General features: G+C 29.6%; 1 protein-coding gene across 6 annotated transcripts in view; it reads right to left on the bottom strand.

The window, feature by feature from the left end:
• The window catches only part of LOC122497580 (dopamine receptor 1-like), a 553,069-nt gene that overhangs the window by 279,710 nt on the left and 258,060 nt on the right, over positions 1 to 15,299 (bottom strand). For 5 of the 6 annotated variants that reach the window (XM_043604793.1, XM_043604789.1, XM_043604794.1 and 2 more), the window contains 2 exons: positions 7,782 to 7,898; positions 7,682 to 7,700 (listed from right to left, as the gene is read on the bottom strand). In XM_043604793.1, the coding sequence (XP_043460728.1) occupies positions 7,682 to 7,700; positions 7,782 to 7,794 (32 nt within the window). In that variant the 5' untranslated portion in view covers positions 7,795 to 7,898. The remainder of the gene's footprint in view (positions 1 to 7,681; positions 7,701 to 7,781; positions 7,899 to 15,299) is intronic. The other variant, XM_043604795.1, reaches the window with a different exon arrangement.

Genomic DNA, 15,299 nt, shown 5'->3' with positions numbered 1-15,299 from the left:
TTTTTCTGATTAATATCAACTTTTTTTGTTGATTTGTTACATAATATAATAGAGGGGAGAGTCTCCAGTTGTGAGACACCTCCAGTTGTGAGACAGTCAATTTTTTTAACATGCAATATTAAAAAGCCGATTGGTTTATATAAAAACATTTCTTTTTATATGAGCCAACTTTTCTTGTACGCCGAAGCGGATATATAAACTGTTTTTGTTAAATACCAACACTGTGTGTGATAATCGACTAAAAAGCGTTTTTTCAATAAATGCAAAGTACTTTTTTTCCAAGTTAATTAATTGGAAAAGGTAAATGTAATGCATTTTCTTTTAGTGTTTTCCTTATATTTTGTGATGCAATATTGCATTGTTCCAATCTACGGTTGAAAATAATTTAATTTTCCTTTTTCAAAATAGCGCCAATTTCTGGGTGTGAGACACAGCATATCACCAGTTGTGAGACGGTGTCGACACCCATCTGGGCAGCACAAAAAATACGACTTTGCAGGCATACTATTTAAATGTTGTTTTGATTTTTTTTCTAGTATTTTTGGGCTTGTCAAATGGAAAAAAGTCAATTGATTCAGAAGAAATCAATTTTAATGCTCTTGTTGAAGCTATTAAATTGTGTTTATTTGATAGTCATATTTTGTCGAATAAATATTATTTAGTATATAATAATATATTATTAATATATTTAATTATTTCTACTAAACATAACGTTTAATGTCAAACTTATTAAACTTTAGCAATTTTTAATGAGTGTCTCACAACTGGAGACATTTTTTTTTTTGAAAAAAGCGATGTGCTCGGAAAATGTATCGTAAAATTTTTTGAGTTCATCGAAACACTATACTTTCTTTTAATAAAAGTTGCGTATTTCTGTTACCTTTCGAACGGTGTATTTTATTTACAATTTCGTTTACCCGTTTACAATTTAAGGGTCAAAAATAAAACCCTTCTCACAACTGGAGACTCTCCCCTACATATTTCTTTCCCATCAAATATAATCTCCACGCTTACGTTTCTTCGTTGTTTCGACTTCAAAATCAAACCTTTCAGTAGAAGAAGATTATTTTCTGCATTGAATTGTTTTTTCACCAATTGGGGTAAATGAGTGAAATCTTTTTGTGCCAGTAATTGATTGAGCTTTATCAAATCACTGTTTTAATGTTCTTGCCTTTTTGAGGTGTTCTTTTTCGGAACAAAATATTACTTTTATATTCGTTAAAGCAATTGAGCCCCATTCATACAAATCTTTTGCAGTTAAAATTTGTTTATCACTACTGCGTTGCAAACAAGCCCTGCTAGCTTCTCGTTTTATAGCACCCCCAATGTCATCACAAGGGCTTTTGCCATGTGATGTCGCAAAGAATTCCCAAAAAGCCTCGATGTCAAAGTCACGTCTGTGATAAAGCAGGTTAATGAAATTGCTTCTGTTTTTATATTGTGAAGCTGCGCCGTCTGAAAAATAAAATATTGTTCTAATAGAATGTCTATTTTTAATTCAGTTATAATTTTTTCCATAAATAAATGAACTGCGCTCGTATTATGTTCGAGATCTTCTGAGATTATGACATAGCTTTCACAAACAACTTTATTGTCATTTTTGAAATAAACGACAGCGGGATGAATGGTAATCTGTTTTTTGCTCCAATATTCACTTTGAATAACTGTTTCATAATTTTGTGAAAAGTCTAGTAATATTATGAAAACACCATCTTCAAGGGATTCCTTAGAATCTTTTAAAATGACTTTGTTTTTTGCGATAAAATCGTGTCTAAGCAATTCAGTAAGATAAGAAGCCAGTTTTTCCAAATATACCTCCGTTGTGTCACAAAAAGTTTCCAGTGATGTGCGATCTGTTGATGTCCAACCATTATATGTAATATTTTCAACGTAATTATTATCAAAAATCTTCTCCAATAATTCTGCCACAGGTGTGACACCTGGGCAAGTTTTACACAATCCAAAAAAGCAAGAAGATGTTTTTGAATCGCAAATCATTTTAGTCAAAATGGTCTTATATGATGTTAAAAATTTCATATTGGCATCATTAATTAGTGCCTCAAGATTTGCGCCATCAATTAAAAGTTTTGCATTCTCATGTATTTTGCAGACACAAGTAGAGTGTGTGCCACTAGCGCCAGAAAAAATGCATTCTTGGGGCCTCAATTTTACAAAAGTAGAAAATCCAACTTTTAAATTAGGATATTGCAGTTTAAAAGTTGCATAAACTTCCTTTAAATTTCCTACACTCTAAATCTGAATCAGTGAAAATTTCACTGATTTCAATTCAGTGGCCCAGTTCTCTTTAATTCATCAGTGGGATTTCACTGAGAATCAGTAAAAACCACTGATTGTCAGTGAAATTCCACTGATTCATCAAAGAAAACTGGGCCACTGAATTGAAATTATTGAAATTTTCACTGATTCAGATTTAGAGTGTAAAATTAATCTTTTTTGCAAAGATTTTCGAGTGTTATCACTTTGCTTTACAGATATTCTATCTTTTTTTCCTGGCAACTGTACACTAATATCCGACTCATAATAAAAATCTCGAACAGTTTGTACATTTTCTTCTGGTAATTTCTTGCCTGGTCGAGGATTTGGTGTTGACCCTATGCCATTTGCAATATGAAGTTGTGTAGCTTTCTGAGCTAGGGTATATGGCACTTCAAATTCGGTTGCCATTTTAAGAATACTCCAACTCTCTGGAAACATAGTTAAGATTTCTATTTTTCGAGATTTACTAGGGTTCTTTTTTAACTCCTCTTTAATTTCATCAATAAATTCTACAAAATCATTTTTATTATTTTCCGCTTGAAATACTTTTTTAAATTTATTTTCAAAATCCTCCCGAATTTTACTTACCTTTTGTTTTTGTTCCCGTTGCGTTCGAAGGTCTTTGCTAGTATAACCCAGATAGCACGCAAGCTTGCTGCAAACTTGCACTGCAAGTTTTGCAAGATTGCAGTGCAAGCTTTCTGCAAGTTTGCAGCAAGCTTGAAATGTCTGGACTGCTGCAAACTTGCACTGCAAGCTTGCAGAAAGTTTGCACAGCAAGTTTGTAGAACGCTTTCAGCAAACTTGCTGCAACCTTGCTGCAAAGTTGCAAAATTTTTTTGTATGCATAAAAAATTATGTTTTTTTAATCTTTTTTTGCAAATAATTTTAATTTTATTGAATTTTAAAAAGGTACAAAAAGCAGAATTTTTTATGAATATATATAAAAATTTGCAACTTTGCAGCAAGATTGCAGCAAGCTTGCTGTGCAAACTTTCCACAAACTTGCTGTGCAAGCTTGCAGTGCAAGTTTGCAGCAGTCCAGACATTTCAAGCTTGCTGCAAACTTGCAGAAAGCTTGCGTGCTATCTGGGAACAATTGGCAAAATATGTAAAATCTGTAAAATTTCATTTAATTTTCCAATGTCCTTTTCTCGTTCGTAATTAAAACTCATGTTTTCCATTACATTTTTATCCGAGTCATCAGGCTGAAAGAACTCTTCTTCAATTATTTCATCGCATATATTTTCCACAGAATTAAATACATCTTGTTTCTGGGTGAGGGTTGAAGATTTTGATTCTTTATTTATTTGAAGGCGACAAGTATTACAGATAAATTGATTGCTATTAATTGAAAATCTTTCAATAATTTATTTTGTAACAGGACGGAGAGTTTCTTTATTAGTTTTGAAATGTTGTAGTTTTGAAAAGTACCTTGGCATTGTAATGAAAAAATTATTACTCTAGTCGAACTTAAACTTAAACACTATCTAAAACTACTTATTACAACTAAATAAAAAGAATAATGAAAGAAACACTCAGAAAGACAAACAAAAAAACTTAAGAACTATAGATACAAAAAACACTGAGTTAATAAAAATGAAAAATAATAGGTACAAAAATAATATAAAAAAAATATTACAATCACATAGCACTTTTCAATATTAACTATTTTCCATGAGAATTAAGAAATAAATACAAACAAAGCTGCGTTATGCAATATACTCGCTGTGTGAAGACGCCTGTGCAGGTTTGTGCATGTTTGTCCGCTCGGTTCATATTCCGCCTTGCTACGGAGTATACTTCCGCGGTACGCGCTCCCACTAAAATCGCATATCTCGATAACTATTAGAGTCTCCATAATTTTTTTTTTCATGAAATGAAAGGTGAAATTACAAGGAATTGATATTTAGGTACTTATTAGAAAATTCAAAAATTAGGCCAACTGAACTAAAAATTAACTCAAAAATTTTTTTTGACAAATTGTGAAAATTTTGTTTTGGTTATAATATAAAATTAAACTACGTATGTCGCAATGCGAATAATAAATTGAGAGACCAAAATGTATATTATTATAAATTGACGAATGTGTGAGGGCAATTAAAATCTAATTATCGAGGTGTGAATGAATCATAGACGAAGCCAGAAAATAAGAAAGAAAATATTATCAGTACTCGATATAACTTCGCACACGAAACAACAGACTTTTAATTTGAACTTTATTAATTAATTATTGTAATTTTAAGGAAAACATGTGGAGTGCTTTTCATTGAAATTTAAACATTAACTGTAAATTGAATAAATATTTGTATTACTTTCGAATTATTAAATTGTGAAATATATTAAACTTTAATGTGAAGTGAATCTTATCATTGCTAATCCTTTCGCCAACCTATCAATAAATAACTATCAAAAAATAAACTTTTTATAAAACTGTGAAAACAAACTAAACAAACAAAAGTGAATTGATAGTGTTGTTCAACGTATTTTTAACTATTTCGCCTGTAAATTTTATTAAAATTGATCAAAAAGTTTTAGAGATATTAATTTTTGAAAAAAACGCAACACTCATTTTCAATATAGCGTAGCGGCCGCCATTTTGAAAATTTTTCAAAATCCTGTTAGTGTTAAATTTAACTCATACATAAGACTTTTATTTCCCAAGGTTTCAAAGAAATCGAAAGACCACTTGCAAATCGCTTTTTTTCTGACGGAGTCTTACCCTCTTACAAATTGTAAAAAAATATCGAATTAAAACTTGTTTTTAACACTGTAGTACTAAATTTACGCAATGGATTTAAAAAAAATTTTTAAAGACTAAAACTATATTCTTAACATTAGATCCTCAAAACTCAAGAATTGTATGTTTCGTCTGACTAAAGTCGACTTGGACTACTTTCACTTATGTTAAATAAACATAAATTAAACGGATTTTTTACTAAAATTAAATTTCGCTACTTATATTTATTTAAAAATATTTATATTGCAGTAGTTTGACTAAAAATTAACAATTTTTACGATAGTAATAATTTTACGTTGTAAATTTTATGTCATTTTTTATTTTTTTTAATAATTTAATTTTTTATAAAAAATGGAATAATTATTACACGGATAAAAAATATTAGTTTTTAAACTTAAGAAACTGATAATGACTACTGAAATTTTTTTTTTAATTCAGAAACGTTTTGTCATACGTAAAATAAAAAAAGTTCCTTTCTCTCTCTCTCTATAATGTGGAAAAATCTTTTTCTCTTAGTGTAAAAGATTTAGTTAACATATTAAATTGTTATGGTTATGTGAAAAATTTTTTTTCCCGTTTTCAAATAAAAATGACTTAGAAATTGTTTTGCGGCAGGAGATAAAAATAGAAAAGTTGAAAAAAGAAAAAAATTGGTGTATTTCTGTGTGTGAAAAGCGGAAGTCGTTCCAGTCGAGTAGTTGCATCGCAATTGAATTTCTCGGGAATATTTCCAGGGGCATTTCCTATGAAAATCTATAAGTTCCTATACACGTCGACGACGCGACGGTTAGAATATGCACTATATGTGAATACATATCGGTTCGATAAAGGCGAAGCCAACTGTTGCTCGTTGGTCTGCGAGATTATGTCAGTTTCAACGTTTGTACGAATTTTACATTCAAATCTATATACATGTATATATTTTAGCCGGCAAATTTCAAATTAATTAAGTGTTCATATGTGAAATTGCTTGCGTTTATAATTATTATATACTTTTGATCTCAAAAGCGATATGGAAAACAGTTGTAAACTAAATTTCGGTAAAGTAATTAATTAATTACCTAATTCATGTTTACCCAATTAATAATAATAAATAAGTTCTATTCTATAACTTTAAGTTCTATTTGTCTGGTCCATTGTCATGGCTCCCTGACTTGTTAAAAAGGATACAAATCGATATTGATTACGTTGTACAGTGAGCCTATGATAATGGACTTACTCTCAACTCGGATAAGACTCAGGCCATGCTAATATCATCATCGAGAAGCCCTGCAACTGTGACGTTCTCCCCCCTTATGGTAAGAGATAACCCAATTATCTTTAAAGAAACAGTGAAGGACTTGGGATTAATATTAAATTGTACTTTATCATGGAAGGACCACGTGGGCAGCATCACTCGTAATACGTACATGGTATTACAACAACTTAATAGAAGCAAGGACTCTTTCCCAACTGAAACTCGTCTTCTACTTGTCAAGACACTTATCCTCCCATTTTTGGATTATTGTTGTCCAGTTTATGATGATATTACTGATGAACTAAATTCTAAACTGGAGAGATCTTTGAATGCTTGCATACGTTTTGTTTATAACTTACCAAAAAGTGAACATATTTCGAATTATAGGATTAAAGCCGGTTTATTAAATGTTGCAACCAGAAGACAGTATTTTATGGGTAATTTACTTTACTCTGTTATTAATAATAAAATTCCTGGGTATCTTTATGATTTCCTTGAATTCAAGAATGATAAAGAATCAATTAGCAGTAAACTCCGAGAAAGAAAATCTGTATTAAAAATACCCTTCCATCGCACCGCTAAGATGCAGAAATCTTTTATAATTAGATGTGTGAGACTTTGGAATAAGTTACCAACTAACATTAGAGATGCTTCGAGTCAATTCATATTTAAAAAATTATTTTTTGATTTCTTATTTAAATGTAACAACAATTTGTTTGATGTAACATATTGGTAAAGTTTTGTTATTTTTTGATATACTTTTTAAAAGATTTGTTATCTTTGTCAAATGTTTTTCAATATCCAATTTTACAACTTTTTTCGCAGCTATATTAAATACCACTTAAAATATAATATACTTATTGTTATCTACTGAAATAAAATTATTTATATATATGTATTTGTTCCTCGAAGGGCTTTAAGCCCTAGGAACTTGATTTTCTTAAATAAATAAATAAATAATAATAAATAAATAACTAATTATTATTATATGAATATTAATAATTAATAATCATTAATATTTTCAATTTATTTGTTTATTTAGATATATAATTATATTGTAGGATTTAGAGAGGACTCTATTTAAAATACAGTGTTTATCAGAGCAAAAAATTATAATTTTTTGCTCTGATAAACATTTGTCTGACTAAAGTTGTTTTTTACTACTAATATTTAACACTATACTCCCGAGTTGAGTATAGTATTATATTAAAATTAAAATATCTCCTACTTGTAGGATCTGCAGAGAGCTTAAAATAAATACTTTCCTTCTCACTCCACTAGTTCTGCGTATTTTATAATAATTGTTTGCAACTTTTTCTAATAATAGTTTGCGAATAGGATAATGTGAATAATGTAAATTCACATAGGTAATAAAAATACTTAACAATTATAAAAATTAATATTAATTATAATTAATTATTACTAACTTGAAAGTCCCATTAATGACTGCACATTTTAAAAGTAAATAATGTAAATTCATGTAGATAAAAAAACATTTAACAATTATAAAAATTAATATTAACTAACTTGAAAGATCCATTAATGCCTGCACGTTTTAAATTGAATTAGAATTTGAACTCCATGGGAAGCGAACTACCGAACCGACTTGGATATGCACTTTCAACCTGTTCATATGAAGTTCAACTGTAAAAAAGAAAATTTTCCGATTATTAATTTCTTGCAAAAAGCGCTGTAAAAAGTGTAAAGTTTTTTTTATAAATAGGATAAATATTCATATGAGCTTACTTAATATAATAAACGAATACAACATAAATACACCCACAGAAAAAGTTTATTTGTCTCTGATGTGGTCTAAATAAATAATTTATTTGTGCCGAATAATATATTTATCTCAAACTACCAATTTCAATTAGTTAAAAATAATTAATTATTAGAAAAACTGTGGTTGATTTGTTGCTTCAGAAATAAGTAAAAAATATAATCAATTATTAGTAAAAAATTACTAATTATTAGTAAATAAATTAAATAAATACACGGAGAAAAATATAAAGTAACTTTCACTACTTTCATAGTAAAACTTAATACTGGCAGAAACTTCTGCGCATTTCTGGTAACTTTTACTACTTTCGGAGTAAATTTTGCTACGTTCGAAGCAAATTTTACAAATTTTTTACAAATATGTTATTTGAACGTAGTAAAATTTGCTTCGAACGTAGCAAAATTTACTCCGAAAGTAGTAAAAGTTACCAGAAATGCGCAGAAGTTTCTGCCAGATTAAGTTTTACTATGAAAGTAGTAAAAGTTACATTATAATATATAATGTACATTATACATTACATTATATAATAGAAAAATATTATAGAATCCTACAAATTTTGTTTATTGTTTCATTAAGTTAGTTTGAAGTTAGTTAGCGTTACTTTTTGTAACGTTCAGTAACGTATTATTTTCTTGTATTTGTAACCCTTCACAAGTTGTAAACCATAAAGGATACATTTTCTGTAACGCTAAAAAAGTTATTTTATTTTTTAAGGGTACCTTAAACAAACTTTTGCCTTTTCAAACATGGGCCGACCTAGATCATAAGGGCCAACCTTCACATACATATTATTCACATACATATTATTTTTTTTTTGAAATCATTATCACTTTTTCATTTTAAAACTAATCAATTTACCCTGTTCAGCAAAAGTGTTTCTATTACACAGGACTTTCTAACCATATACTTGAAATTGACCAAATCCATTTTTAAAAAAAAGTTATACACACAAGTCAGAAGGTGGGCCGACCTTGACTATGTTCCCCTACTATTTGAATCAGTGACTGGTTACTTACTATCATTATTGATGCACCTGAATCGCCTAAAACTGACTGTTTACATTTACCCCAAGATTTTGAAATTTTCCTAAAATTCGGGGTAAATGTAAACACCACTGTAGTTAAGCGAGGTTTAAGAAACAAGTTTTTTCAAGTATACTACTGTTTTAAGGGATAGAAAAACTGAAAAAAAATTCTTCGTAGATGTATAGTAAATCAACCAGTTGACTGATAATGTATCATGTTATCATATAAAATAAACAATCAACCATTACAAAATTAGTAATGTAAAAACTTGAATAACTTGAACAAATTTTAATAGATTCTCATTCAACTTGGTAAAAAGAAGTTTTTAAGGTTGCTGAATAAGAATCTAAAATCGAATTTTTAAATTTCAAAATGGTGGGTCCAATATGGCGGATGAACCTAAAAATAATATTTTTAAAAATTGATCAAATTTGCTTGAATCTGGCTACTAGGGGGTTTTTGAGGTCGCTGAATACGAATTTGACGTCAAATTTTAAATTTTAAATTTTTTTTCCTTTTCTATGTAATTTTACATTGCCAAAGTAATGAAATTGTGAAATAAAAGCAAGTTTATTCAATTATTTTCTTTTAAAATGTAGTTGAATTTCTGTTTACATTTACCCCGAGTTTTCGAATTCTCGGGGTAAATGTAAACACTTAATTATTTATTAACTGAATTGACGAAAATCAAAAATCAAAGTTAATTTTTGTTAGGGCATTAATAAGGAAGAATTACATATTTTTGTTTGATTTTTAAATTTATTTTTATGCAAATGCGAGACAAAATACTGAAACAGTAAAACTTTGATTTTCAATCTTTTTTGCATTAAAAGATAAATTACACTATGGCATTGCCAATTGTCAAAATCAAATATTGGCAATACTCAGAACATCTTGTAGGTGAGCTGAGGTAAAAATATTGACGTCGTACTTATTTTTTAATTTGTAAATTTAGCTGAAACATCTGCTGTTTACATTTACCCCTTGTTTACATTTACCCCAAATGACCCTAAATGAGAATTTTGACAATTAGGAACTTTGTTAAATGTGAATCAACAATTAGTTTGATAAATGCAGTTAAGGGGACTTTCTGGTGCAGAATTAGTAAAAAAGCACATTCTTTTATACTCTTATTGTAAGAAATGTATTATAGTTATTGCAAAAATACCGACAGATTGGCTCAGTCGGATAGATGCCTGGCGTTGGTGGTCGTTTAAGGACCAAGGGTATAAGTACCCTTGGTTCGCGCCCACTTGGCTTGGTATTTTTCCGGCACGTGAGACAATCTGAGCGGGAGGTTTGACGTCGAGGTATAATGATGTGCACCGTCGATTATTGTCCGGTACACACCATTAGAACTCGACTGTCGATAAACCGGTTGTACTCAGAGAGGTTCTCTACAGTTTCCCTCTTCTCTGGCGAGAAAACCCATTGACGGGTGGTCCAGGCGTAATGCGAGTACTTCAAATAAAGTCGGCTGTAGACGCAAAATTAGGTTAATATCTAGAAAAATTTCTAAAGTAGAATGGTTATGCTTAATCCAAAAAAAGTATTTCTCGGGGACTCTTGTCGAAGTGCGTAAGGCCAATAGGGCAGGAGTATAAACAATAAAAAAAAATAGTTATTGCAAAAATAAACTTTTAGATATTGTTACATATGACAAGAAGTTAAAAAAAATTTTGAATTTTTATATGTGACCTAGTCTATGAAAAGGGACCTTACGTGTCAAAAAATCATTTTTTTACTTTTTTGTTGATTCGGATAGAGTTTGAAACGCAAACCAAAAAGTCATAAGTTAATTAGAAGTTTTTTAAAAATTTTTTTTAAAGTCAAGAGAAACAAGATCGGAGTAAAAATACGGAAAAACTGATTTTTTGTTATTATACAAATTAAAATAACAAAGACGATAATTTTTTATTATTTAAAAAAGTTGGCAATTTCTTTGACAACTGTCAACAGTTCAAATTCAAATTTAATATCATATTCGTAATCAGCGACCTCAAAAACCTTATTACTGTCTTTTTTACAAAAAAGAAAAAACGATTACTTTTTAGAGAATTTGACAGCTGTCAACTGTCAAATTGTCAATTTAACATCATATTCATAATCAGCGGCCTCGAAAACCATTACAAACATGTGTCACTTATTTATACTTATTGTTGTTAGTTAGAAAACTTAGATTATTTTTTCTATGTTTGGGGAGTTTGTTATTAATTTATATAAATAATTATTAAAAAAATTTTTTCATTACTTGTATGTTTTTTATTTTGATACTGTGATCCACGGTGAAGTAAATAAGCCTAAATTAATTAAAAAATATTAATATTTCAAAAAGTTACAAGGGTTTTTCTATCTTAAACTTTAACTGCTGTTTTCTCGAAAACTGGTTTTCGCACATAAGGTCCCTTTTCACCCTTTTCACTGTTTAGGTCACATATATTTTCAGCGAAAAACTAGAAATTTTTTACGATTTAGTAAAAAAAATATTTTACTTCCCCCCTCCCAATGGGAAATTTACAACTGTCGGAGTACTGCGCCAGCACTGGCAGTACTGGCAGCTACGCTGACAGACAGCACTGGCATAACTCTGGGATGATAACGCTGTCTAACGCTGGCGAAGTACTGCCAGAGAGCGCTGGCGCAGCACTGGACCAGTGCTGGCTGAGAATATTGCCGCAATAAGTGCCGTACTGTTATTAATTAGTCGTAAATTAATAATTATAAATAATTCAACAACAAAATGGTAAATAATATTAATAAAAAGTTATTATTCATAAAATATTTCTCTTCTTAAAGAAATTGTATTAAAGATGGAGACTAACAATGGATATAGTAAATGAAGTAGAGAAAAATTGTTTATAACATTTAAAAATTAAATAATAAATATTACAGTAAGTGTGCATTAGATTTTTATATTTTAGTACCTAACGATTGGAATCTAGAAATATCGCAAACCTATGAAAATAAACAAAATTGCTGACGAGTGGAATCGAACCTATGACCTACGGACTAACAGACTAACGCTCTAACCACTACGCTAACGACACATGTGTACAGTAAAGTATTAACATCTCAGTATCATTCAGACATACAATTATTGAGTCAAAGATGAGAAGAAAATAGGGATACGTTAGAAATAATAAATTAAACTAAATTTTTAATAATTAAATTAAATTACTTTACTTATTGCATTTAACATTTTACGTCATTCTTAAATTACGTGGTAATTTTTTAAAAATTTTTTATTCATAGTAAGAAGTATAATAGTATTTTAATAGGAACCAAATTGTTATTGAGTTTAAAGTTTAAATTTTGTTTATAATTTTAATTTGTTTAAATAATTTATTATTTACAAAATTAGACAATTATGTTAAATTGTTATTATTAAATTTAATAAAAATAAAAAATGAACAACTGAAAAGTAAAATATTAATTTTTTCAATAAATTTATATTTATAAACATTCATAAACTTTTTTTATAATTTTTTTCAAGTTTATGTCAAAAAAGCAATGTTGGCAAAGAGCGTTGTGAAGAATTTTTCTATACTCAGCCAGCACTTGCCGCCGTGGCTTGTCCAAGCTTTGGCGAAACGAAAATTCTGTACTGCGCCAGCACTAATTGTCGAGGCTCGGTTAGACTACGCCGAACAATCGTCTAAGTACTAAGCCAGTGGTGAACATCGGCACTACACTGGCATTTCCCATTGGGCTGGCGCTCATAATTTTTTGCTTAGTGGACTACAGTTTTGTATTATTTATATTTTCATGTGTAGATTTCAGAAAAAATATAGCGAAAATGTGAAGTTGATCTTTATAATGTTCTCATAAAAAAAATTGAAATTTTTGAAAATTTAGTCAAAAAAGTGTGTACTCCTCCCAGGCGGGTACAATTTTTGACTTAGTGGACTGCAGTTTTACTTTCGTATATATTTTTATATTTATAAAACCCATAGGAAAAATGTAATGAAAAAGATTAGAATTCAGTACGGGTACGGAATCCTCGGTTTTAGTACGAGTTCATTTCGCACTTGTCCGGTTTTTTGCAATTGCAGTGGCGACTTAATTACATAAATTAAAAATTCAAACTGGATTTTCTTCATAAGAGTTTTTTGTAGACAACAAATCTCAAAAAAAAATTTTTTTAATATTTTACAATTCTTTATACACATTTTTTCAAAAAACCGAAAAAAAACCCACTATGTATATTAACAGGGGGTAAACATGTAGACAGAAAATTTTAGAGGTTTGTTGTCTAGTTTTTTATACAAAGAATTTAATAATTTTTGGTTTTACTTCCTCATAGAGGAAGTATTGTAATACCAAAATTTTTCGAGTTCGATTTTTTGACATACCTTTATATTATTTGACCTCAGGAGTTCAAAAATGACATTTTTAAAATGTGTGTATGTGTGTAAACATCACATTTTCATCAATATTTATTTATTTATTTTTATTTATTTGTTTATACACCCGTCTTAAGCCTACAATCTTGTCTATACAAGTGTTTTTACAACCGTAGAACATTCCTTACAAACATTTCTGAATACTAAATTTTTGCGCCTACAGAGCGACTTGAAAATTAGGAGTACTCGCATTTGCCTGGACCACCCGTCTAATGGGTTTTCTCGACAGTGGAGAGGGAAACTGTAGAAAACCTCTCCGAGTACAACCGGTTTATCGACAGTCGAATTCTAATGGTGTGTACCGGACAATAATCGACGGTGCACATCATTATACTTCGACGTCAAATAACCTCCCGCTCAGATTATCTCACGTGCCGGAAAAATCCCAGGCTAATGGGCGCGAACCAAGTACCCACATTTTCATCAATATCTCGAAATCACAAAGAGCTTTTGGGTTGAATTTTTTTTAAATTGTAGATCTCACCTGCGGATATAAAGTGAGAGTACTTTCTGATATATTAATAAAGTTTAACTAAATTGTTTTTTGATTTTTAATTTTGCAAAAAAACGTTTTTTGCCCATAACTTTAAAAAAATGTTAGGACACCTATAAATGTTTTTCCATAATTTTGTAGAATTTTTTAGACGCATCTTTTGAGCCCTAATTGAACATTTTTCGTCCATATTAACCGAAGTTATTAAACTTTTAAAAATCAAAAATTTTGGAAAATAAGACTTTCTTGAAAATTTTGTTGAAAAACGTAGAAGTAACTTTAAAATTATCGTTATGAACTTGCAGAGCATTAAAAAACGCTTCGATTGACCTATTTTTGAACCTGATTCGATAATAAATTTCGAAATTATTGGTACTTTAAAAACCAAAAATTGTGAAAAATGACATTTTCTCAACTTTTTTGTTTGAAAATTTTTGTTTAACTATTAAATTATTGTTACTATCTTGTAGGGTATTTAAAAATAAATTGATTGACCCAAAATTCAATCACTTTTACCATATTTATAAAAAGTTATTCATATATTTCTATTATTTTTATCTCCATGAGGAAGTAAAGTGTTCATGAAATGAGCACCAAAATTACACGGAAAAACCTTTGAGAAGTCTGCCTTCCCACTGTCACAAAATTTCGCTTCTCACTGCATGGAAAGTCTGATCGCCCGCCACTGGGTGCGTAGCATTACCGTTTTCGATAGACAAACTTCCCAAAAAGTTTAGAAAATTACAACTGGGTACGTTGGTCACCCAGTTTGGGAGTGCAGATGAACAAGTTTAGTGGTGGCGCTGACGCATAAGTTTCGGGTGAGCAGACTGCTTAAAGGTTTTTCCGTGTATTAAAAAAATATACAACTTGGCAGCGGTTTTTAAAATCGGTTCAGTAGATTTCGAGGACTGTTTAACAGCATGTGACTGTTACAGAAATCAATGTTAATTTTTTCGACCACTTTTCTCTTAAAATATTAAATAAATTAAGCTAGTTTTTTGTGAATAACTCTAAAATATAATAAAGAAGAGCAGTGATGTGCAAAAGTTTTAATAATTCTAAAATAAATTATAAAAAAATACTTTGAAATCGGAAAAGACGAGAAATTGATTAAAAGTGATTTTGAGAACTGATAATTTTAAAGTTATTTTTTAATAAATAATTTTAAAAATATTAAAACTTTTTCACATCACTGCCCTTCTTTATGATATTTTAGAGTTATTCACAAAAAACTAGCTTAATTTATTTAATATTTTAAGAGAAAAGTGGTCGAAAAAATTAACATTGAATTCTGTAACAATCACATGCTGTTAACGAGGTTCAAAATAGGCATAAGATTAG

This window comes from Leptopilina heterotoma, unplaced genomic scaffold, assembly GCF_015476425.1.
Source record: "Leptopilina heterotoma isolate Lh14 unplaced genomic scaffold, ASM1547642v1 Lhet_134, whole genome shotgun sequence".
NCBI lineage: Eukaryota > Metazoa > Arthropoda > Insecta > Hymenoptera > Figitidae > Leptopilina > Leptopilina heterotoma.
This window is presented reverse-complemented; position numbering and strand designations above follow the sequence as displayed.